This window comes from Thermobia domestica, chromosome 13 (assembly GCF_964235325.1).
Source record: "Thermobia domestica chromosome 13, izTheDome1.hap1.1, whole genome shotgun sequence".
Lineage (NCBI taxonomy): Eukaryota > Metazoa > Arthropoda > Insecta > Zygentoma > Lepismatidae > Thermobia > Thermobia domestica.
This window is the reverse complement of record NC_137466.1, coordinates 35,379,663-35,407,000: the sequence shown is the minus strand read 5'-3', so window position 1 is coordinate 35,407,000 and position 27,338 is coordinate 35,379,663. Positions and strand designations below refer to the sequence as shown.

Sequence of the window (27,338 nt, the reverse complement as noted above, 5' to 3'; positions counted from 1 at the left end):
TCTCCCTACAATCCGTACCTTGCTCCAACCGACTTTCATCTGTTTCCACACTTGAAGGAACTCCTAGGATGCCGTCGTTTCGCTTCAAACAAGGAAATGAAACACTTTGTGACAACGTGGCTGAACGCGCAACTACGTTATTTTAACCAGAAGGGAACATTCAATTTCATCCCACAATGCGATAAGTGCCTCAACCGATATGAAGACTATGTCAAAATATAATCTAATGCATATGCTATCTGTTGGCTGTATTGGTTGTATGGAATAATATAAACATGTTTCACTGTAGTCATTGTAACATTACTTTCTGATCATCCCTTATAATGCAAATTCATTTTGGAAAAGCAGAGAACATTTAACTATACTTGAAGAAGAAATCAGCAAAATCACATCATTAAAATTCCAGTTCATATCAAAAAAGATAGAAAAATGTTCCCCATTTGAAGCCATAGATAAAAAATAAAAATGGTGGCGGTAAACAACACCACAGACTTTTAGAACTTCTCACTAAAAAGAACAAAATATATATGAATAGAAACTTCTACTTTGATAAGGATTGTAAGAGAACGAAGAGCAGATAAAGATATCTAATCATTAATCAATGACGCTCACAAGATAATAAGAAAGGAATGAATTGGTTATTTCTTGTCAGACAGTGACAAGCAACATGGCGAATAATATCCATTATAAGTGCGTTATAGTTACCTGTATATCATATATTGTCATCCTACTTTCTATAAAATTTGTACAAGTGGAATGTGTGGGAGAATACAGTTGCACCAAAGAAGTGTGTGAAAATGTTAAGTGTGGTACTGCAAAAGACTGTGAACATCGTGCCTATAAATTCCTATCACCGACGCCTTGTAACTGCTGTCCGGAAGAATGTATTTCCTATTTAGGTAAGAAAAGAGCTTTAATAAGACTTAATAAGCAGTTTCCAACTAATTTATAAAAGATTATAGCAGTTGTTTGTTGGATTTCTTTGGAATCATGCCTATAGCCAGAACAGTACTAACAACGTTTAAAAGAAAAATACCGCGTTTTTTTTTTTTTTTTTTTTTTTTTTTGAGGAAACAGTAAATCGAAATAATACTTTAAATTGAATCCCTGAGGTCAGGAGGTTTAGTGATAGAGCCCTCATATCTGATGCTAAATGTTGTTGGTTCGATGCCAGTTCCCGCCAAGTGGGCTTTATGGTGGACAAACAAAACCATAGCTTATACGTGGGTTTTCTCTGGGTGCACCCGTTTCCCCAACTTTCGTCATTCCACCATTATCACCATTTCTCTTAGCCTGTCTCTACAACCAAACCGGAACCTTTTTCTTTCTTACACACACTGGCCACTGTCTAGCTGCGGCCTGTGCGGAAGCAGAGATGTCTCAAAATGAATCCACTCCCTTCATGCAGCAGACCGTCATTTTCGGGAAGTTGGTGGGGCTGAGAGGGCAGCTTTCTTTATTACTCGTTCATTTGTAATCTGTATGTCATCTCAAGTTACAAATACCGCTACAGTGTTGGTGGGTGTTTGGAGAGAATTTTGGAAAAAGATGGTCAGTGAACATCTTCCTTTGTATAAGGTGAATATGCGCCATTCCGTCCTGACTTGTAAGTCCAGTGTTTTGTTTATTTTTTCGTATATAAAAGTCCAAGCAATGATACATAGAGTCCGGCAAAAAATGTTACCCCTGATAGAGAAGACTTTCAAATATACATTTAATATACCTCGTCAATCTGAACCAGAAGTGTTAATACATATGAACATTCTGTCAACCATTGAGTCCATGACCTTTGTACATATTACTGCAGAAATTGTTCGTTCTGTACACATCTTCCTCTTATCATTCCCTATCATACAGACTGAGTGTGCTGATCTTGGCGTCCATCGTCGACCAAATATCCTCTCCAGGTAACTACTAACATCCAGTGGCAGTGTACAGAGATACCGTCTTCTTAAAAGTAACCGCGTACAAGAATAGTTATTGGAAGGTTGTTTTCCTTATAATGAGTTAACATATCCAAACAGAAGGCGCCATGGCCGGATTAAGGGGAACCTTATGGGGGCTATAGCCCCAGGCCTCCAGGTGGACAGGGGCCTCCACTCTGATCAAAAACTCAACTGGCTATCTATAAAGATTCATGAAGATGCAATCATCATCATGAAATAAAATATAACCCAAAATATGAAACATATTCCTTTAAATTTCCTACTGTACTTTCACAGAAATGTATTAGGTGAAGACAGCAGGGGCCACATATTTTTTCTAGCCCCAGGCCTCCAGTTGGGTTAATCCACCCTTGGAAGCCGCCAGTTACCGTTGTAATGTTTAAAAAGATAGAGACCTACTCTTCTTAACTTGGAAACACCATACGATACGACGATACGTCAATCTTCGGGGAAACCCGTATGTTGCCTTACTTCATATGGATATTCAATAGCCCTAATCAATGTTTGTTGTGGTTCTAACTCCAAGTTACGGTGCAGGATTCATCGATGAAATTGTTCAAGTATTCCTGTTTCACGTTCTAACCAACGAAACGGCTTTATCGGGATGTTAAGCATGTCTTCTTGCACCTGTACGATGTTCTACTCAGTTCAGACACTTTTGGACACTGTTACCTTTGCAATTATTGCCGAGAGAACCAGTTCGTTCAAATTTCTCATATCCTCGCCAAATAGTTAACCCATTGTTATCTACATTCTAAACTTATTTCTCACTACTGTAGGTGACTGATACACTTCCATTCACGTGCAATCTCCTTTCATTCCTCGAGATATAGTTGTGTAGCCGTTTTTTATCTGAAAAGGAAAAACGAAACTTTTGTCACATAGTAGATTAGAAAACATTTTTTAATCTCACCTTTCTTGTCTTATTTTTCGTTTATGTGCGTTGTTCTTTTTCGTTTCTGTTGTTAATTTTTATCTGTGATCATATGCTTTGGTCGATGAGCATGGTAGTTTCGAGCACATCCACTCTGACAGGATCGGCTCCATGCTGATGCTTTGGTCAGGGAGTGCTGATGGAATTTATAAGCGAGCAACGTTAGTTCTCATGAACGCCTCTCTGTAATGTTGGAACGACCACAAGCAGTTTTCGTTTACAAATTTTAAAAATAAACACTCTAATGAGTAAAAATAAAAACTTAAAGATCGGGTTTTGGCTCGCTCTTTGGTAAAAATCCCAAATATGACGTGGGCGAGACCGAAATTCAATCTACTGAAGAGAATATAGAAGACAGGTATCGCGATTGCTGTAGTCCGGTATCTTGCATTAAAAAAAAATGCTAATTGTACCAGTACTGACTCTAACAGTTCGAGTAGTATTAAGGATCTGTCCCCTTTTGTTATCAACAAAGTTATCATCTATACGGCTGGACAAGTTAAAACATTCGAAAACTACGAAATTGCACTTTGTTAGTAGAATCGTTAGGTGAGGAAGAAAAGCTTGAAAGTAGTCGTCGTGATTGGGAATTGTAGTAGCGACCCTTTCTTTTAGTTGTCGCTAACTTGAACTCAATTTAATAATTTAATAAACCTACTAGATTAAATCTTATTTTCTTTCTACATAAATTTCATTATTAGTTAATTAATATCGGACTCCCAAAGAGAAAATCAAATGAGTTTATCGACCGCGTCTATAGCGACAATTCCCAGTCACGACCTTCCTTCAGTTTTATTTAAAAGTAAGAAAGAGTGATAGAGAGAGATATGAAAGTAGAGAAGGAGGTAGAAGAAAATAAGAAGAAAGAAAGAAAGAAAGAAAGAACTAGAAATGAAGAAATATAGTGAGAAGATTCAAATAAGTATTAAAAGGTAATCCATACCCGAATTTTATTAATTGAGAATCAATTCTAAATTATTTTTGATGAGACATGTTCCCTCGTACTGCTCTGACTTGGATCCAGGTAACTGCACAAGTGAGAGTTACCCTGACCCAGCCCAGATGATGAGAAGTATTAATTTAATTGATTGTTTGTTATTTTTTAACATTAAATAACTTTTATCCAGTAGCTGAATTTCCATAGTGGAGAACGAACACACGTTTGAGTTAGCCAAGGAAAGAAAAATCCACATAATAAATATGTTTTCCACAATTTGGAGTTCCTGGAATTCTTGAAAAGGCTGTTGTTATCCCAGCTCATTCTGTTGCTTCGGCTTTCCTTTCAGAGCCGATTTGTATTAGTTTAGAACTAGTTATCCTTCATGACCTCGGCCGTGAACCAATACACACACATATATTGCAAGTACTGTCATTATAAATCGAGATTAGGGGTTACCGCATAAAACTAAAGTTATTACTCATTCACACACACAAGTATACATATCGGACAATATATTGTTACAGTTAAACCAACTTTGAAGAGACACTATCACCTAACTACAGTTTGTTAACATTTATTACTTCTATTAAGATTAAGTACAAAGAAAACGCTAATTACATGCAAATGAGTATATACAGGGTGCGGCACGTAAAACCGGCTCGTCGTAATATTCTGGTATATTGTGTTTTTGGCAACACTTAAATAATCTACCTTCCTACCAAGAGATGGCGTGTCGAGGTCGGGTCGACTTACGTGACCTGCAGCAGTCACGTGCAGCCGCAGCCAGTGAAACTTGTCGAAACCAGTTGAGAAAAAGGCCTCGTTGTGTTAAGCCGGGTGAGTGTCAGTGTGTGATAATGCCGTATTCGATACCCGAGCGTGTTGCCATTGTTGAAGGGTTCATTCTCACTGGATCTTTTGTGAAAACAAAGAATTTGTTTCGGGAGAAATTTCCAGGACTTTCTGTGCCAGCAAAAAGCACCATTCAGGAATTGATTGAAAAATGGCGGCGTACAGGATCGGTTCAAAATGCTCCCAGGAACAGACGACCATCTGTCTGCACACCTGAATTAAAGATGCAGGTGGAGGAGATAATGACAAGAAGTCCTCGAAAGTCAACCAGGAGATTGAGTCAACAGGTTCATGCGAGTGAGAGAAGTTGCAGACGTGGTTTAATGGGACTGAAGTTAAAACCGTATCGGATAAGTGTTGTGCAAGAACTGAAGGAGCCTGACCTGCAGAAGAGGGTGCATTTCTGTTCATGGCCGTTGAGCAATGTTGCCAGTGGTTTCTTGGATCCACTAATGCTCATCATGAGTGACGAGGCCTGGTTCCACCTGTCTGGGTACGTAAATTCCCAAAACAACCGGTATTGGTCGACAGAAAATCCACACGCAATCCACCAGGTACCCTTGCATGATGAGAAGATTAGTGTGCCATTTCCGCCACACGCGTTATTAGGCCCATATTCTTTGAGACGACAGTGAACAGTGACGTGTATATGGTAATCCTGGAGGAGGTTTATACACACTTGACCGAAGAGGAGCGTCAGTTATGTTACTTTCAGCAGGACGGTGCAACATGCCACACATCAGCTGCATCATTGTCCCTTGTGCATGAGATGTTTACACCAGAGATGACAATCAGCAAAGGCTTGTGGCCTCCTCGGACACCAGACTTGTCCACGTGTGACTTTTACTTATGGGGACTGTTAAAGGGAAGAGTATACGAAACAAATTCACACACAATTGAAGAACTCAAGACCAGGATCCAGGATGTCACCAATAGCATTACAACACAAGAACTGACAAGGGTATATATGAATCTCCTCAATCGTGCTCACATGTGTGTTGAAGTGGGCGGAGGACACTTTCAGCACCTGCTGTGAAGGTGAGTAGTCATATTCAATACATTACATTTCATTTATGTGTTGTAGTTAATCATATTCAATACATTACATTTAATTTTATGTGTTCACTTTACGTGCCGCACCCTATATATATATATATATATATATATATATATATATATATATATATATATATATATATATATATATATATATTGTTACACAGTTATGCCTCGAAGTCCTAAGCCGGACTCAAATTATGGGGCGAGATGCCCGCGATTTTCGAATTGGGTGTGCTGTAAAGAAAAGAGAGAAAGGGAGAACGGAGTCAGGTGAGGCTTTGATTGTATTAGCAATTTGATGTCTCATTGGCACCAACCCACGCGCATGTAATAGTGGTATGACCCTGGCTTTGATTTACTCAAATCACAGCGCTGGGTCGCGGATGCAAACTTAGTTAATACCACGCAAGCGATAAGTACATGAAAAATATTATGTATTTGGAGCTATGCGTGAAATAAAAATGTAATAATAAATATGAAATAGAGACCTCAGCCCCGGCGTGATGGGGAAAAATCATAGAAAAACTAGAAGTCGTGGCCACTATTGAGCATGCGCGTGAAGAAGTTTCTCCAAGCTCGTCAAGGCTCGTGACGTAGCTCCTGAGCGACGTCAGAACTGGCAGAAATGCGTGGGACGAAGTCCCTATATAAGCGAGGCCTGTCGCCCGGCTCGAGTGATTCTCCGCCCTGCTGTCAACTAGTGTGTTTCGCTCGTCGTCACGGACGCTCGTCCTAATATTAGGTATGTGATTATTTTTCTAAGTCCCCCCTCGATTCGAGATAAGCACCTTGAGAATTGTTAGTGATACATATGAAGTTTAAATTCTAGTATGAGACCAAATTCCCTCTTCAAGAATATCATTTTTCCTTTCGGGCCAATGCAAGTTGCAAGTACGGATTATCAAATTCACTATTTTCAATAAATCGCGGCTTAGCATAAAAACCTTCTAGCACCCATTGGGTAGTGAAGGGGTTGTGCCCATAAATGTGATGTAGTAAAAAAGTTCAAGTTGTAATTCCAAGTAACCGATTTGTAAGATTTTTTTGTATTTTCATTTTTATTTTTTTTATTTATCATAAATAAACTGTACATTAGAATGGTCTCTTTAATTTAGCCAAGCTATCCCTCCCTATCTAGATTCAGTTCACAGTCATCATATGTTACCTGGGTTTCGATTTCCAGTACAAGCTCTACCTCTGAAATACGAGTCTCCCCCCATTATTGAGACTTTTAGTGCACTTTCTCATCATCTTCGAACCAGTAAGCCAAAGATGTTTCAATACAGAGGCTTAAAGTGAGTTGGACTCAAAACCAACTTCGTCATACTGGGTGGAGAGTAGAGGAGTAATCTCAAATACGATTTCACACACAAAAAAGTGTATACAAGTATAATGCCAGCCTCAGAAAACAACATAACAGTTTTATGGTGTTCGGTGTTCGCCGGGTAACGAACTGTATGTCCTGGAATCTCTAAACAAATCTCTGGTGCTCGTTCACTTTATAGGGGAACCAAAAATCTCAGTTGCGTTTCAGGGCAAATCGCAAGTGATTTTTTTTTATCGAAGAGTTTTCAATATATAAAAGTGTACAGTGTACGCGAAGTTTTCTTCTGACTAGTCAAGTGGTGTATCTGTATTATGTAAAGTCAGTAAAGTTCAGTGGCGTACTTGACCTAGGCGGTGTTCAGCTTATGACTAATATACAAGTATATTTTTTTCTGCTCTAAGTAATGCGTTTTACAAGGAGTGAAGTAGCGACGAAAATTTTCTATTCTCAACTTCTCTCGCTTTAAGTTGTTATAAGTCAGCGGAATAGCTGCTAGGTTCCGCAGAGCAAGACTCAATTTACCTCACGACGTTTTCTTATGTAGTCATGGAAATGTAAAATCGGGACGCGAGTGTTAAGACAGAATTCAGCTTTTGTCTCATGTACTTGCAAAACCCTAAAGTCTGCTTATGCTTCTGCTAGCTTTGGAGGGATCACAGTCAGTTTTATCTCTAGGCAACAGAACCTCCCGTTTTACGGGATGAAAGTTCGACTCGTTTGTCCGGCGATAAGTGGCTAAAATCCCTACCACTTATTTGGGGAGGATCACAGGCAGTTTATCTCTAGACAGCAGAACCGCCCGTTTCACGGGATGAAAGTTCGACGGTCTGTCTGGCGATAAGTGTCTAAAATCCTTTCCCATGCAAAGCTTGGGGGTCACAGGTATCTTATTCTCTTGGTCCAGCAGGGCCCCCCTGCACTAGGGGTGCAAGTCCGACGGCTGCCTGGGAATAACTGCCTAAAGTCTCCTTTATGCAAATGCAACAAACCAAAAATCAAAATGCAGGTACATAATCCAATGGTTGGATGCTCGTAATCCCCCTGTGTGAATTTAAAAATATATATATATATATATAGTTTAAAAAATGAAGTAATAGCTAATAAGGTTAGTTATATTCTTCGCCAAAAATTAGGACCAGTTTTAATATCACATGTTTATAGACGCACTTAAAAATACTTATTAAGCATTGTGTATTAATCGTTAGTCGCTCATTATTCAAGTTATATTACATACGCGATGTAAGCATTTAGTATGCAATCGCTTCTGTATTACAAGAAATATGTTACAGGATATGTAATGTTATACTCAAATACTTTCCAAGTCTATTTTTCCTTATATGCCATAAATATTCAATATTCACTTGATTCTGGTTTTTATAGGAAAGTAAAGTATCGCCTATGCTTTATTAATTATAAATAGTATATTGAACAACATACTGAATTTTGTTCACAAATTGTAAGGCACAACCCCGCAAAATTATACGAAACAAGGCAAAAAACGATCGAGTGTACTATTCTATATCATTGTGTGTTTCCCATTCGGTTTATACTATAAACAAGGAAAACTACTCTTGTAATTTCATTGTTCATCTCAGCCAAACTTTAAAGCGCTTCACGCTATTTGTTTTTAGGTGTACTTAATTCTACTACTAGCTTAAAAATCTATTAAATTGATCTCACACGAAATCTCTTGGTAATTATAGACTAGAAGGATACCATGATTGCAAGGTTTCATCCTACAAATTTCAAATCATAAAGCTTCGTACTAAACATGGTAATACCAAACATGGTTCTTTAACCTACTAGTTTATTAGTGAAACTGTTGTAGCACTTAAACGTAGTATAGTCAAAACACATGAAATCTTACAATCCCGTCTCTTGCAAGTTATTCGTTCATTATCTCCAGATTCTCAGGAAAGTTTGTTTTTAGTTCTTTAGCGCTTTACGTAAGGCCCGTTCTATATTAACCCTTTAAACCCCAGCAACTTTCCTTGGATAACCGTTTCGTTATGTTATTAGGAAGATAACTTTCAACATTTTTTTATCTTTTTTTTTACTGAGGTCGGCGGATAACTGTTACACAGTTATGCCTCGAAGTCCTAAGCCGGACTCAAATTATGGGGCGAGATGCCCGCGCTTTTCGAATTGGGTGTGCTGTAAAGAAAAGAGAGAAAGGGAGAACGGAGTCAGGTGAGGCTTTGATTGTATTAGCAATCTGATGCCTCATTGACACCAACCCACGCGCATGTAATAGTGGTATGACCCTGGCTTTGATTTACTCAAATCACAGCGCTGGGTCGCGGATGCAAACTTAGTTAATACCACGCAAGCGATAAGTACATGGAAAATATTATGTATTTGGAGCTATGCGTGAAATAAAAATGTAATAATAAATATAAAATAGAGACCTCAGCCCCGGCGTGATGGGGAAAAATCATAGAAAAACTAGAAGTCGTGGCCACTATTGAGCATGCGCGTGAAGAAGTTTCTCCAAGCTCGTCAAGGCTCGTGACGTAGCTCCTGAGCGACGTCAGAACTGGCAGAAATGCGTGGGACGAAGTCCCTATATAAGCGAGGCCTGTCGCCCGGCTCGAGTGATTCTCCGCCCTGCTGTCAACTAGTGTGTTTCGCTCGTCGTCACGGACGCTCGTCCTAATATCAGTTATGTGATTATTTTTCTAAGTCCCCCCTCGATTCGAGATAAGCACCTTGAGAATTGTTAGTGATACATATGAAGTTTAAATTCTAGTATGAGACCAAATTCCCTCTTCAAGAATATCATTTTTCCTTTCGGGCCAATGCAAGTTGCAAGTACGGATTATCAAATTCGCTATTTTCAATAAATCGCGGCTTAGCATAAAAACCTTCTAGCACCCATTGGGTAGTGAAGGGGTTGTGCCCATAAATGTGATGTAGTAAAAAAGTTCAAGTTGTAATTCCAAGTAACCGATTTGTAAGATTTTTTTGTATTTTCATTTTTATTTTTTTTATTTATCATAAATAAACTGTACATTAGAATGGTCTCTTTAATTTAGTCAAGCTATCCCTCCCTATCTAGATTCAGTTCACAGTCATCATATGTTACCTGGGTTTCGATTTCCAGTACAAGCTCTACCTCTGAAATACGAGTCTCCCCCCATTATTGAAACTTTTAGTGCACTTTCTCATCATCTTCGAACCAGTAAGCCAAAGATGTTTCAATACAGAGGCTTAAAGTGAGTTGGACTCAAAACCAACTTTGTCATACTGGGTGGAGAGTAGAGGAGTAATCTCAAATACGATTTCACACACAAAAAAGTGTATACAAGTATAATGCCAGCCTCAGAAAACGACATAACAATATATATATATATATATATATATATATATATATATATATATATATATATATATATATATATATATATATATATGGTTACATCATTACACATGAAATCTTGAATTACACCAATATAAATTCAATATTAAAAGGAGGAGGTTAGAAAACAAAAAAAATACAGTATAAATTTGAAAATTTAGTTACATCAAATTGTATCTCGTATGAGGAAAGAAAAATTAATATGCTATTTAAACGAGTCTTTTCTCTTTGTTTCAGATATTTTATGTTGCGCGTCCATAATGCACTCTTTTGGTGTCCTTGCACATAAGTCAACTTTATTTGGGTACACACATGACATACTGTGTATGCATTTGGGAATTACACGTATTCAGTTTTTAGTCATTCGTTTATGCTTTTTTTCGAATTCATAGATCAAGAAAGTAAAGTTTTTGCCATTAATTTCAATGTAACTGCATCACTCATTTCGTTACCTCATTTATTATCTCGTCAATTCACCAACTTTTAAATCACCATCATATTATATCATGTTGGATGCACACATTGGCAGTTATATTAATACAATATAGAGAAGACGAAAATTTCCTGAATTCAAAGAGATTTCGTTTTTATGAGTACTTCTGCATCGAGACCACAATCACTAAGTCGGAAAACACTATTAAGGTTCGAAGGTTGTATATGACGAATGGAATAGAAACAACTGTACAAGCAGATTCTAGGTTTATGGACTTGAGAATGAATTTAATGGTAGCTTAGAGTTACGACAACCTGCCTTAGTTACATACCACATGCAATTAGTACAACAACAGATGTTAATACATACACATACAGGTTAACCACGTTACAAGGTTAAATATAATGTTTAACAAGGGGCGGTATATTCTAAATTTACGCTTTACAATTGTCGAATTTTCTGAAATTATGGCAACCGACTTAACCGTTCGGGGTTGGTAACAAAACCCTTTATATATTTATCCAAGCAATTCAACATTATACGCTTCTCTTCAATATCACACTTACGGTATATTCATCACTTATTTATATTTTAACATAATATATTTATTCATTATTTAATCTTCAAATTAATTACCTCGGTCAATAAAATTCTTAGGTTGCAACACTACATACAATAAGATAAATTCGACTATATAACTAATGAATAACCGCGCATTATAGTAAACATTTATATTCTTGACGACTTCGAAATAGTGGACATTCAAAATACTAGGCAGGTACGTAAACCGAATTACAAAACAGAAATTTTATTTTGTCAATTTGTCATTCAGATGATAAAACCTTAAGAATTTAACAACACTTATGGGCCCAAACATCCACACGAAACTCATCCACTCGATAGAAACAAAAGTTGAGACAACGAATAGTATAACGGTGAACTCCGATCAGAGAATAGTAAAAGAGAGGAAACAAAAATTATATTGTATACTGGATGATCGCTCGCGAGTGGAGTGGGTCGAATTGGGATGGAAACGGTCCCTTGATATCTGACGAAGTGAGTACCTCCACGAATTTTCACAATATCTCAATTGAGTATTCAAGCTCAAATGATGTATGTTGCATGGTTAAATTTTGTCAAGTTAAAACGGTGAGGGGAGGTTGAGAATAAAGAAATTCTTAGAGAAGAGAATAGAAAGACAACTAGAGAAAGAAAAAGCGGCGCGCCAAAGGAAAGTAACATAGAACACTAAATACTACTAGTCAAATAAGTGGTCGAATTTTAACATGACAATCATCAACTTCACAGCAAAAAATATATAAATATGCTATAAAAGCTGGCCTACTAAATGTGTGTTCTAAAGTAAATATCTCCAAGTGCGTGACAAGTCTGTGCCCACAATGGAATTTTCATAAAGCACTTGTCTTTATGGAAATATCACTACTCACTTATCCGGTCAAACGCCATTGGAGACCCCGACACTACCGGAAGGTCAAGGTCAATATGGGTCTTAATTTAGAATTTCTAATTAAAAAAATATACGACCCCTCGGAAACTGAGAAGAGTTCAGATTAAAGTATGGAAAACTAGTGTTGTACTCGATAAAAATACAGAAAATCCTAACCAGGAATTGCCAAAATTTAAAAAAGTTAAATAAAATAAATTTTGTACTAGCAAGTTGTTTGCCAAATTCTTGCTATAGCTCCCAATCCTGGAAGGGCGCTAACCTTGAGGTGTCAATTAATTTCGATTACTACATAGTTTAGAACTAAGAAAAATGAAGGTATTTGGGGAGTGGACATGGACACCTTGGTACCGAATAATGGGACTCTACTGTAAGAAATCTGCTATATTATTCACTCCTATCCATTCCATCACCTCTGCGAACAGCAATGAACTCGGTTTAATAGAGTGCCTTGGAAAAAATTCAGTCACCTGAACGCTTATATTTAAAGTGTACCAATTATGGAAACGACTATTCTGTTCTATAGTTACTTATGAACTATCCGGAATCATTTGCTGCATAAACACCATTCACATCGACAGTAAGCAGTTAGTATGTACGGTTACTATTAAATGTCAAGCCACGAAGTAAAACCATGGTTAGGCATTTTCACATGACACACTTCCTCACACGAAATTCTAACGTAATGGTCAGTGATTGAAACATTCATCATTGTACTAAACAATCAATACCTTGTGGCAAAGAATACTGCTGGGCTCATATATTTACAGGGGTCCTATTATTTACTCACACTCATTAATATTCATTCAATTTTATAACGTAGATTCATTTCTAGACACCCTATTCCTTAATTATGCCCAAGACTGTTCAAAGCAGTCTCATTCTATATATTAAAATGGACTAAACGAGATGGATAGTTGCGAGTCAACAATACAGTGTAATTAAATTAATAATACTTTCACGCAAACATCACGCCTACTAATAACATACTAAATTACACATATACAGACGGTGATCAGAAAAATGGAAACACCTGTAGTTGGCAACACGTCAGATGTATGGGTTGGCAGTGGTGTCGTGGCGCCCGCAGCGCCGGACCGCTTGTGGTGGTGTGTTAGGTCGGTCTCCATACTACGTCAGGCGCAGTTGAACAGCGCTGTCCAGTGGCTGCAGCAGACGGAGGTACTGTAAAATGAGAGACCTCTCAGATTTTCAAAGAGGACAAATTGTTGGTGCGCGGTTATGTGGAGTGAGTGTGACGGCAGTGGCTACTGTGTTAGGTGTGTTGCGTGGGACAGTGTCGAAGGTGATGACGGCCTAAACAACACACGGGAAAACCACATCGGGGAAGCGGAACAGTGGGCGGAAGAAAATCATGAGTGACAGGTCACGCCGGGTATTAAAGCGCATTGTCACGCAGAACCGTCGTGCCACTGCGGAGAAAGTGACGGAGGAACTCAATCAGCACCTCCCCAACCCTGTTTCGACAATCACAGTCCGCCGCGAATTACATAACATGAACTTACGGGGTCGTGATGCACGGGCCAAACCGCTCATCAGGGACCATAACGCTTTCGCACGCCGCAAATGGTGCCGCGACCATGCAACTTGGACCGTTGAGGACTGGAAACGTGTGATATGGTCGGATGAGTCATCCTTCACCCTATTCCCAACCACGGGACGTGTTTATGTGTGGAGAACGCCCAAAGAAGCTTATGATCTGCAGTGTCTCCGCCCAACTGTGAAACATGGCGGCGGCTTGGTGATGCTGTGGGCCGCCATATCACGGTTTTCATTGGGTCCTGTGGACACACTTAGCGGACGGATCACTGCCAACGATTATCTCGCAATTTTAGGAGATCACTTGCATCCTATGGTCCGGGTGTTGTTCCCGGACAATGACGCCATCTTCCAGGATGATAATGCACCCATTCACACAGCTGGCGTTGTTGCAGCGTGGTTTGAGGAACATTGGGACGAAGTTCAACACTTCCCCTGGCCCGCCCAATCCCCAGATCTCAACATAATTGAACGTCTGTGGTCCGTCTTGGATACACGACTCCGGCGACGATTTCCACCTCCATCCTCTCTCACAGAACTGGCCGATGCCCTGCACGAGGAATGGTGTAGAATTCCACTTGCTACCATTCATGACCTCTATGCCTCCATCCCACGTCGCATCAAGTTTGTTCTGAAGGCGAAAGGTGGCCCGACACCATATTAATCTGGTAAGTTGCAATTTCGTTCAGGTGTTTCCATTTTTCTGATCACCATCTGTACATGCTACATCACACATAAACTAAAACTATACATACTAATACATATTACTACACAAATTAACAACAGGTATATAGCAAACAAATCACTGACATTGCCACATCCTGAATGGGATCTGATACTGAAAAGAGGAAGGGAATAGTCAGAACCAGGTGGCCCTTCTATCAAATTAACCCATGTTTTCAATTATGAGATTATTATTATTGACCCCGAAGTGACATATAGAAACTATTAATTAAAAGATTCCTTTCCTTAAGGGAAAAGAACCTTTGTGAAACTATTCAACCCATTTCAGTTGGAGGATGTGGTCAATTTAGGGGTAAATGGGAGTCTCTACAAACGCTAACACTGACAATTTAGTATTGAACCTAACTAAGACTAACTTACACATAGCAATGTTTAAAAAAATCACATACACACAAAACTATATGTATATAGACAGGTTTATCGTAACCTAACAGAAATTTTAGGGGTGGAGAGGATATCCTAAACGTTTTCAAAGCACCAAAAAGCACCAAATCTTAGTTTGCAGGATCACACAGTGGGAAATCAAAATCCACACTGATCAGTGTTGCCAATTTCTGCGTAAGCGTTTTCCCTTCACAAGCCCTAAAATTTCCCATTTGAGACCCAAATTTCCCTTCACACGCCATGGAGTAGTTTATATATATAAGCAGTGTTCGAAGTGGGAAAAAGGCAGAGGCGATATGTTTTATTACGATTTTGACCCGACATACCAACTATCTAAATGTTGAAATGCAGTGAGAGTATGTTGCCTAAAACTCTCATTGCATTTTTGTTTACATAATGACTGAAAACCATTGAAGAGCTTCTTTCTGGTAACGGGAGGGGGAAGGGATATGGAGAGACTTTGATACCCCTTCAATAACGTTCTGAAAAAAATAAAAACATACCCATATGTTGTATTATAGAGAATTATACACGAAAATGTTCAAAAACTGAATGAGCACATTAACATTAAAAGTATTAACAATTTCCTGCGGGAAAACTCCTGGTTTCCACACTTGACCTGGTTTCCGGAAAGTTCATCCCCACAGAAGACAACCCTTAAATCCGCCCATGGTCAAAACACGGCATTTATATGCATTAAGGCAAGAAGATATATGCAGAGAAACAAACAATTCAATACGGCACAACCCTGATGAAGTTTTTTGAAGACACCTCATTTTAAAAACAAAAGGTAGGAAAAAGATAAATAATGTCGGTTTTGTCAACTTAAAAATTATTTCCACATAAGAAATAAAATCTTTTTACGTGCAAAGTTATTCGTAAATTACTGTGTATAAAAATTGATTTATTAAAGGTATTTAGCATCTACTTTCCTGTGACGGTATGTTTTAATCATTGAAAAGACAGACACGGTATGCCTTCATCACTGAAAAACCAGAGGCAGTATGGCATACCAACTCACTGCGGTATGGTATATATATATATATATATATATATATATATATATATATATATATATATATATATATATATATATATATACAGAGAGAGAGAGAGAGATGAAAGAGCTGTTATATTTATGTACCAGCATTCCCCGTGACATCATCTGCTCTTGGTAGCACGGTGGTTCAGTGGTAGAGTGCTTGCCTCTCGTGGGTAGGATCCTAGTTCGATCCCCGTCCAACTAAGTTTGTGATGTGCAACATCTTGTCTGTGGACGTCTTGTCAGGTTTTCTTGGAGTACCTGAGGTTATTCTTTTAAAATAAAATGGAATGGAATCTTTGAATTTAACGTCCAACAATTATGCAAAACCGGGAGATCTGCGGAACCTGGAGGTCTTTTATTGCTGTTTTACTGTATTGCGTCTTAGTTTACAACGGAACTGGAATATTGCCCTGCCATCTGAAAGTTTTCAGAAAAGGAGAATTCATACCAAAAGGACTACCTCGGGAGAGTAATGCTCCCGGAAGTAGAAACGAGAAACACAGTTGTGATTGGTTGGCGTTATTCACTTCTTGCGACGTTGCATTAAAATAGCAGAAATCAAACACTCGCTGCTGTCGGCCTTGCTGGCCGAGTGGGCGAGCGCTATATGCTAGTAGTAGAAGTCTCTTTTGGCGCGAGTTCAAACCCGGCCCGAGGAAAGTTTTTTTTACATTTTTTAAACATTTTTATAACACTTATCAAATTAAAATAATATAAAAATAATACTTAAAAAGTGATTTATTTATTTTTGTGCAGATAAGTAGTTGTAGTACTTATGCCCTTGTACTCCATGGTATAGGGCTCGTTTTGTTCCCCTTGTACTTCATGATATAAATTTTGTGACCAACTTAAAACAACTGGCTAGGATAGCGCGTAAAATACCTGGGTAGAGTAGCGCCCGGAAAAACGTACTTCCGAGAGTATTACTCTCCCGAGCGGGTCGTATACCAAATATTGCTCACATTTATATAAGAACAAAGAAACTGTTACCATATACTTAAGCTCTAATTTCCCTGCAATACTGGATTTTGAGAAGAAATTTCTCTTTTTCCCTTTTCTCAAAATTCGATCCCAAATTTCCCTGCGCCGAGGGAAATTTCCTTTCAATTGGCATCACTGACACTGATGAATCTGTCCACAGCTATTCATATCAGCAAACATGGCGTCCCTGCCTTGAAATTTCATATTATAGATTTTGTGACTATTTTCAGATAAAATTCTAATAAATTGATACTCCCGAAAGCTTCCATACTGTCTATTTATTTATAGTACTATTTTTACATTCATATTTCACAGAAATCTGGTTCTTTTTAAAGAATTTACTGCATCGTTGCTCCGATGAATGCTTTCCGACAAAGACGAAGTAAATCGCGCCAGAATACTGAGGTGGAAAATAGTTCTGAAATCAGAGCAAAGGAATTTTCGCGGCGGAAAATACAAAGCGAATAAAATTGGTAAAAACTGGATTAAACCGGATTTTAGCAGGATATGGGCATCTCAGAGGGACGAAGGGGGTCTAAATTATTTTACCAAATATTGGATTAGTGGACTAATTCAGAAAATTCTACCCAATTACTAACCTATGATTTATATTGCAATAAAAATGTATGATATATAAAGAAATTATTTAACGCAATATAAATTTTTCTTAGTTTATTCTGAATCTCCTGGGTTAATTTTGATTTAAATAAAGAACAAATTGATTTAGTATGTAAACCAAAAATTATGTGGTAAAAATTAACAATACACAGTACGTTCAAAAAGTACTGGACCCAAAAAATTATACTACCTTAACTGTAATAGCATATTACAAGCTTTTTGTTGTTTGTACAAACCGGATAGCATTGGATCATTTTCCTGTGCATATTGGATAGCATTGGACCAGTTCAGTATCAGTAGAACCTCACCGTCTGTTGAATATCAGCCGGGATATTTCATGTTGGTATATTCTAAACGCTACAGTCAGTACTGAAGATGAGATTACATTTGAACTTGAAGACCATCATGTTATAGAAGTAGCTCGGATTAAAAGTAAGAAGTAAAGTGAACTGTTTCCACCTCTGTCACTGTTTCTTACTTTTAGTTTGTCTATGCTTCCGGCATCGGTAAAAGCTAGATTTTATCGACTGAAAGTTCGACTCTACATTCCTTCGTTATTTTAAATGTCAGCATTTGGAGTACACCAGTCCTCTGTGTAATGCAGCGGATGCTATTATGTGAATTGTGGCCAGGAAAGTTATGGTTCTTGTACAGCTAGCAAGTTCTCTTGTGTCAACTGTAAGAGTGATTATTCTGTTTGGTCTAGAGACTGTCCAGACTTTCAAACAAACAAACAAACAAAAAAAAAGGCATATCCGGGAAATTATCGAAAAGATTTCCATAGTTGATCTCAGGAGTAAAATTGGATTTGAAAAGATAGGGGGACGTATGACGTCAAGCCGTCCCCTGTGGCTATCTTTGCCCATTGTACTTTTTAGAAAGCAGGGGGACGACACAAGTATTTTCTGGAAGTAGGAGAACGATATCAGTGACGACGCCAGCTATAAGTTCCTAGGGGGGCAAAGGAGGGGCAGATACATTTTCGGGGGGGCGGGGGGCTATTTTCCACAACAAAAATGACATTTATTATGTTTGACTTACTTTACTTTGTGTATTTCGTTGTTGTTTTTATATTAGGCCTGTATAATAAACTTCATTCAAGTAAAATTTGTAACTAACAAATATGTAACGTCTGCACATGAAATATTTTTCAATGCAACTTTTGAAACCTAAATTGTATATATAAAATTTAAGAGGGGCTGCTGAAAATCTCGTAATCCAACCCAGAATGAGTGTAGGTACTAGGTAGAAATATGAAACTAGTTTTGAAAAACATTTTTTCAACAAATTTTCATATTAATAATGAAAACAAATTTTCATATTAATAGTGAAGTTCTTATTGCTTTCTCAGGCCTCTGAAGTGATTATGTGTGCCCAAACAGCGAATTTCACGAACCAGATCACAACTATTATAATATTTTTGTTCCACCAAGGATAGTCACGAAAGTAAATTAATGAGAAAATCAGTGAAACACTACGGGACTCTCCTCCATTATATGCAGTGGTGAAGAAGTGATGGCTTAGTTCAAACGTTGCGGTTTCTCAACAAATTATGCTTTACATCCAGGATAACTTTACATCCAGTGACTGTTCCCGAAATCATGGATGCAATTTGTGACATTATTCTTGAAAATTGCAGCATATCAGCCAGTGGTGGATATAACCTAGGGCCGGGGTTCCTAAGCCACCCCAGTTTTTGAGTGACAAAAAGAATTTAAGCTATATTATTTATACACTTTTTAAAGTGTATAGTAAACTCACGATATACTTATTATAGTCTGAGGTCTGGCTGCAACCCCCTTCCCCAGTTTTTACCGCCTCAATAAAAGATGTGTCAGAGATTGTGGGCATTTCTTTGGAACGCGTCGGTAGTATAATTCAGAATGGCTTGGGTATGCGCAAGTTCTCGACACAATGTGTTCCCAAAAAATCTGTCAGAAGAATAAAAGACTGACGGCATTAAGAGAAGTCTTCTTCCAGTTTGAATGTAATGCTGATCATTTCGCTCACGAATAGTAAACATGGACAAAATATGGTTGTACCACTATGATCCTGAAACGAAACAACAGTCAATGCACTCATTTCTCCCTCACCCCAAGAAGTTCAAGACACAGAAGTAGGTTGAAAAACTGTTTGCAACATTCTTCTGGGACAAGTATGGAGTCGTACTCATAGACTACCTCCGCAACGGTCAGATATTTAATTGAGAATCTCTACATTACTCACAAAACTGAAAGAAAAATTCAAAGTTCAACACCGCGGAAAATGAGAAGAAAGGAATTGTGTTCCTTTAAGGGAATACACCTGTCCATCGAACCCCTGCGAACACAATTAGCATTGCATAATCTAGGATTTCAATGTTTAGATCATCAACCTTATTCCCCAGATTTAGCTCCGTCTAACTATTGCCTGTATTTATTTTACTAATATAGATGTGATTGAACTTTAGATCTGATAAGGGTAGTGTTACGAACAGTGGTGCGAGTAACTCTCCAGATTTTTTTAACTTCTGCAAAACTGCAGCACTGTACAAGCACAGCACAGTGCAGCAAGCAGCACTGCACAAGCAAAACTGCAGCACTGTACAAGCATACAAATTTTTCAGCAGCTCCACGTACATTTCGAGTCAATATGGTAGACGTCATGTCAGTATTTTGAAACAAAATAAGTAAGGGAACACTAGTACATACCAACTACTAACTAAAGATCAGCACTCTGACAATAAGTTTTATTGGGAGCTAAAAAAAATAATCGATTTAATTCCATACATTTATTATTATTATCATTTGCAGGATGGGAAAACACAACTTTTTTCCCTTCAAAAAATTAAGCCCTGGTAGTCGCAAATTAAGCTGTTATAAGCCCATCCTCCGAATATTGAAAGCCGAGAATAATGTTTCAGGAAATAAAAATATAGAACCTTTAAATAAAACAAAATATGAAACTGAAAACTTCAAAACTGGATAAATACAAACAAGTTATGAAACTGGTTTTACCTTTCTTTTGTTTCTAATCGAAGTTGATCCAATGAGAAGAAAACAAGTCGACCAAATCTACTATTGTTCGCTAGGCACAGTAATTAAAATTCATAAGAAAGAACTGTAACTAAAATTTACCGGAAAAGGCGCTAAATTAGAAAACAGAAATATGCGTGCATACCCAGACGCTCAAAGAAGAAAGCTTGAAGACTAATCTGCCACATAGTAAATGCATGGAAAGTAGACTACAATTTGACAATGAGATTGGTTATAATACCGATATAAAATACTATATGTTGAATGTTTTATGATTGTAGGAGTCTGGGGGGGCAGTCTGGATGGCATTCAGGGGGCAGGAGTAGCCAACAGGGGGGCGCTTGTCCCCCTTTCCCCCCTCTGGCGTCGTCACTGAACGATATCCCCCAGCGATCCACGTCACTTTTATCCTTCGATGTCTAAACGAGAGCATTCCAACCTTGCTTCCTTTTCCATTTGCCTCCGTTGCTACTATTGCTTGAAAATTTGTCATCTTATGTTTCCATGCAAATTGAGCTCTCTCCAGCCAAGGGCTTTGAGCCGAAAACCCTAGTCACTACTTTATTCCTGAGCCTTCCAAAACACCTCGTACTCGTAACATTGATCTTAAGCTAACGCCACCGCATTATCACTCGCCATAAATATTGCTGGCAACAAAGTAAGCCAACACATTCGGAAGAAAGATAGGCATAAAGAATAGGAATAATAACACACGTTACACCAATTACCCGGGCATTTTGGGTATGGTTACAACAACAAATTTTGTATTGTTGGGACAGCCACAATAAATTTTGTGATGGTCTCGACAACCGTATATGGTATTCCCAACTATGTGGCAATGTTATAGTTACAAGTACTATAATTGTCATAGTTGTTACCACCATAACAGTGATTGGGGTACTTTCAACAATACTGTATAATATTGACCTTCCAGCTATAAATGTTGCTGGTGCGCCACATTAACAGTCTAATATTGTTGCATTCAATCATATTTCTGGTTCTTAAACCTGGCTGCTAAACCTGAGCCACAGTAAAGGTAGTGAGCTCGAGCGCGAATGTAATGGAGATTAAAGAGGGCGAACCTCACTAAGGGCTAGTAAGCCTGAGTCCAAATTAGACTGTACCCGAACAAAGTTAGTGAGCTCGAACTCCAGGACTGCAAGCCTCATTGAAGGACGCGAGTTCGAGCCCGAGTAAAAGGGAGCTTTAATAAGAATAGGGAGCGCGTGCCCCACTAAAGGTAATGAACCCGAGCCCAAATGAATACAAGCCCTACTAACGTCAATGAATTCAAACCTAATTGATGGTTGTGAGCCCGAACCCAGTTGAGTGAAGTGAGCACAGGTCTAATTAAGATTAGTAAACTCGAGCCCCACTGAATGTAGTAAATCCGAGCCAAAGTGGGCGCGTGGCTGAAAAAAATAGTGAACACGATATTCAAGAAGATTATTGAATGCGAGCCTCATTGAAGAATGTGAGTATGAGTCCGAGTAAGCACGAACTTCACTGAAGAATATGAGCCTGTCCCCGAATAAGCACGAGCCTCAACGAGAATAGTAAGCGCTTGCTCCACTGAAGATAATCAACACGAGCACAAATGAGAGCCAGCTCCGCTGACGTCATTGAAGACGAACCCATTGATGGTAATAAGTCCGAACCCAGTTTGAGATTAGTGAGTCCGAGCCCAAGTAAACGCGTGCCTCAGCGAAATTAGTGAGCGCGAGCTCCAAGGAGGCTAGTGAGTGCGATCTCATTGCAGGATGTGAGCCCGAGTAAACAGGAATCTCAACGTGAATAGGAACGCGAGCTCCATTGAAGGAAGTGGACATGAGCCCGTAAACTGTACATGTGACCATTTTGAACGTTAAAGCGAAAATTAAATGAAAATAAAAGCAGTAAACATTGCCCGCCTTATGCAGAGTCATTTTGACACATGATTAACCTCATATTAAAGGCTTGACTACTGCAGGAGGCATATGTTAGTCGAACTCTTTAGTATGACACTTAATCACGCGTCAGAACGACTCTGCATAAGGTCCTACATGTTTACATATGGAGAACTTAATGTTTTGCGCGAACATTAATAGCGGAAAAGACAGGAGCCAATCAGGTTTAGTGATGCTCTCTTGTTTTTCAGCTTCACCGAGTTACATGATAGATATGGGCAAATCCTCTATATTGTAACACACTGGTTCCAACTATATCGTTCTTAAAGTGCATCTACATTGACATGCACGAGCCCACAATCTACGCAGGAATCATTTTGCACGCTTTTTTCTGCCAGGCGTGAGTGGACCTCCTACCAAAAAGACTTTTATGATGTATGAACAATATACATTATTTCATGAACAGCAAGGGCGCTGATCCTGGAGGGGTGACCCCAAAGCTCATGTGAGCCCCCTATTGTATTTATGAATATACAATATTTGGCATAATTTGAATGCAATTTGTCTTAAAATCCTCATATACATACCTTCTGCATCTGAATGGCCCCCCCAAATTTACGGTGAAATCGGCGCCCTTGATGAACAGTATATATTATTGGTAGGATGTTCTGTTTCTCACTCCCTTCTATCATGAATAATTTGGTCACAATTCAATTTTCATTTTGCATTGTCTTCATTTGCTGACTAGACCAAACCATGGAAATTTAAAATATTTTTTAAGTAGCTATACTTTTATTTTCACAGATGAAGGTGAGCCTTGTTCCCTAGGTCAAGCAGGACAACCACCTCCAGACAGTATGTGTGGGCCAGACCTTGTATGTGAACAAACATCAGAAGGAGCTAAATGCGTCAAATACATCGACAGTAACAGTAAGTAGAAATAACCACATTGATAGTGTTGGAAAATTTCATGAAAAGTTCAAACTTGAAAAGTTCGCGCGAAAGTTCGGCTCATTCTTTTAAATTGTCCATTTAAAAAAATCCCTGTAAAATTACAAACATTTTGGTATATAATATGCTATATTAAAAATCGAAGTAAATTTATTTTAATTTTTTTCTCTTTCTAATAGTACATAATTTTCACATTTTTTCAAAAGACGTTACGGACCGTTACAAGCATGTATTTCAAATTTCAAGCCTATATCACAAAACAGTATGTTTTCGGCAGAAACCTTCAATTTTACATGATGCTGACAACCGAAAACTTAAATTTGACTTGCACAAACAAGTTTATATCATAAACTCACGCATTACCAATACAAAATTAATCATTTTATTTAATATTTTTTTTCTTTGTGGAAAGCACTGATTCAGTACAATAATGTGTTTTACGTGTTTATCCATATCATGTATAATGTCAATGTGTATCAGTCCATCTTGTATCATTATGGTGCAAATAACTATACTGTATAACACATAGCTAGTATCACAGTCATCACACTATGTTCAGAATAAGTTATTAGAAAAATGAGTGTCGCTAATTAGTAAATAAAAGAAAGCGAAAGTTCGGGAATAGTTGTTTTTTAAAAATTCGAAAACGAACTTTCGAAAATGAAAGTTCGCCTGAAAAGTTCGCTCATTTACATCTCTACACATTGATAAATAAATAACTATTGTAGGCATGTGTACGGTGGCCAGAAGGCAATGATTAGCCTAATAAACCGGACACATTGACAAGATGAGTAATCACAAAGCGACTTGCTTTTAGTTTTACCACATGTAACGTCATTAACAATTTCCGAATCGCTCAAAAGAACACAGTTAAGTTTAACAGTATGATCAATGTTTCCATCAGAGTGATAATGTTTCAAAGAATGAGAAACCAAAGTCAACTTCGATGCAATTACATTATCATCATGAGGAGACAACGAACTACTAGAGAAAAAAGATTATAAATTTGAACTTGAAGCCACATCTCTCTCATTGCCTTTGTTTATTTGTTTCCATATGTTTGCTAATGCCACCTTTCCTGCTGTTAGACACATTTATATCACTTCTGCAATACATACAAAATGCCTAATTCAAACCTTCTGTACTTTTTTTTTTTTCACGCACAGAAATTACAAAAATGTACTGATAATAATTTGCAAATTCTGAAATATTTGAGACTGGAGCCATTGAGCCATCAGAATAATTCAAAGTTAAACATTTATAATAAGACAACTGAAAAGCAGGTCAATTGGGTTTCCGGGTCGACTACTAAGCCGGGCACAGGACAGAATCTCCAAAAGCCGGACTGTCCGGCCAAAAGCAGGACATCTGTCCACCCTAGACATGTGGTAAAATTAAGTCAGGATTTTTATAATGATCATTAGTCTCAGATAGACCTACGTATTTGATTTATCGACTTTAATTGGTTGAAAAGAAAAAACAAGTAAATGATGCCCCTGGAATTTAGAAATTTAATTACAGTAAACCCTCGTTAACACGAATTCCAAGGGACTGAAAAGTCAGGAGTTCGTGTTAAAAAAATTCGTGTTAACCGGGGACCCAAATTTTATTATTCGAATACATTTTCTCCATACATACGCTCTATAGTATACAGACTATACACACCACTACAGTATATTATGTATGTCATAGAAAACACTAGAGATGGTATCGAGACGAGACTGAGTAGTGTCGGTCTCCTCTCGGTTCCAAATTCGAGACGAGACCAAGATTATTCTCCGTCTTGATACCATCCACAGAATTGTATCGAGACGAGACTGTATTTCGGGCTCGTCTCTATTTCGAAAAGCACAGCTCGGTCTCAAATTCGAGTTAAGATCGAGATCGAGACTAGTTAAGATCGAGATCGAGACTAGTTTCGATCTCGGTACCATCCTCTGAAAAGTGAAAATACTACAGTAAGTTTATTATTCTATCTTCGAAGATTAAGAAACAAGTTTCCACGCAGGAAATCCAGGTTAAGTTATAAAATTGATAACTCTGCCAACAGGTTGGGTACGGGAAGGTATTTATGACTGCTGTCACCAGTTTGAAGTTACAGGGGAGAGAAGATATTTTGTCTCGAGCTGTCGCCAGCTCGTCTACCAACCACCTGCTTGACGGAGGACAGAATCAACATCTCATAAGGGAGGAAAGATACCCGTTTCTGTTTTTTCTCTTATTTACAAGGCAATTTTCGTCTGTATAAATACTGTATAACAAAAACTGATCTGAAAAAAAAAATCTGAAATAAAAATGATCTAAAAAAACAACAAGGGATTGAAAGTTCGTGTTAAACGAAAACCTTTACTGACTCAAGGGACTAAAAATTAGTTCGTAATTCGTGCTAACCGAAATTCATGTTAACCGATAAAAGTTCCTATAACATAACGTACAGCGATGCCGGGACCGAAATTTTGTTCGTCCTAACCGAGTGTTCGGCTTAAGCGAGTTCGTATTAACGAGGTTATACTGTAATGGCTACAGTGTAGTAATAGTACATTATATCTTTAGATTAATATTTAAATATAATTAAATAATTATTTAATTAATATAATAATATAATTAAATTAAAATGCAAAACATAATCTAATGAACAAATTCTGCAGAAAAAAGGGGTTCACAAAAACTTAAGTCTATGCAGAACAATATAAACTTTCAGAAGAAATTCAAGAATTGGAGATGGAAAGGCATATCTGGAAGTTCTTAAGAAACAGTCTACCACGTCTTTCTAGAAGACCAAAATTCAATAATGCCTACTGGTAGTGATAAGGAAATATTATTCCAAAGATGAAATATATATCAATCGATAGAACAAAATCAATTCTCTTATCTCAATGTCAATTCTTATGCGTAGTTGTCGACAAAGTCGATACAACTGTTTTTGTTGTGGACTGTAGTGTGAAAATAATACTGTACGATAACCATTCCAGTTACTTATAAGTAAACCTCGTGAGGTTGAAATCCACTTTGTAGACTAAAGTTGGCAGCAAAATTGGGAATATCAAGAAACGAGCGTAAGCAAAATTTGAAGTGTTTTCGTCCATCAAGACGGGCACAGTGACCACGAACTTGGTTGATCAGAATAAAAATACTATGTTTCAAGTCTGAAAAATGCAGTGCATTTATAAAATGGGTAAAGGAATGGAAAACAAATACATTTAAATAGACATCGGGAGGAAGTTGACATCCATAAGAGGGTAGGCTTGTCAGGCCGCCATTTTGTATCGCTGGAATGTTTTAAATAGGAAGGGAGTCGTGTACTATATCAAAATGGGCTAAAATTTTAAGAGAAATACAAAGGTGAAGTCTATGTTGCCATAAGTTTATATTTGTAAGACATAATAAAATTGTAGATTGGTATGAGTTCATTGGTTCCGAGGTTAGACGAAACTGGTACTGAAGTTACAGTCTTCAAGTTTCATTATGGCAGTACACGCTATGGTTAATTGAGATAAATCTGAAAATCATGATTAACTTTTAAACTTTAATTTTATTGTTGAACTACAATATTGTTCAAAGACGAATCTATGTTCACCAATAGATCGCATACAACTGGACAAAATGACATGCTAGAGGGCAGGACCATATTTATGCAAGGGCCAACAGAGCCATGCTCTGGGGCATCAAATTTACTATTTTTATAATATATTTTATTACCTAGGTATATCGTATGGTATTATCAGTGTATTATAATTATGAGCTATATTATTTATTTTTTCTACTTCCATTTAAAAATTGATTATTCACTTCACTGTCTTAATTTTTTTACACCGGTAGTTATTCGCATTTAGGATTATTA

At 37.8% G+C, this 27,338-nt stretch overlaps 1 protein-coding gene across 1 annotated transcript in view; it reads left to right on the top strand.

The window, feature by feature from the left end:
• The first annotated feature begins 593 nt into the window (after positions 1-593).
• Positions 594-27,338, top strand: part of LOC145668093 (uncharacterized) — a 94,471-nt gene continuing 67,726 nt past the window's right edge. Inside the window, exons 1-2 of the mRNA XM_081735611.1 lie at positions 594-899; positions 23,351-23,476. Coding sequence (XP_081591737.1) covers positions 668-899; positions 23,351-23,476 — 358 coding nt within the window. The 5' untranslated portion in view covers positions 594-667. The remainder of the gene's footprint in view (positions 900-23,350; positions 23,477-27,338) is intronic.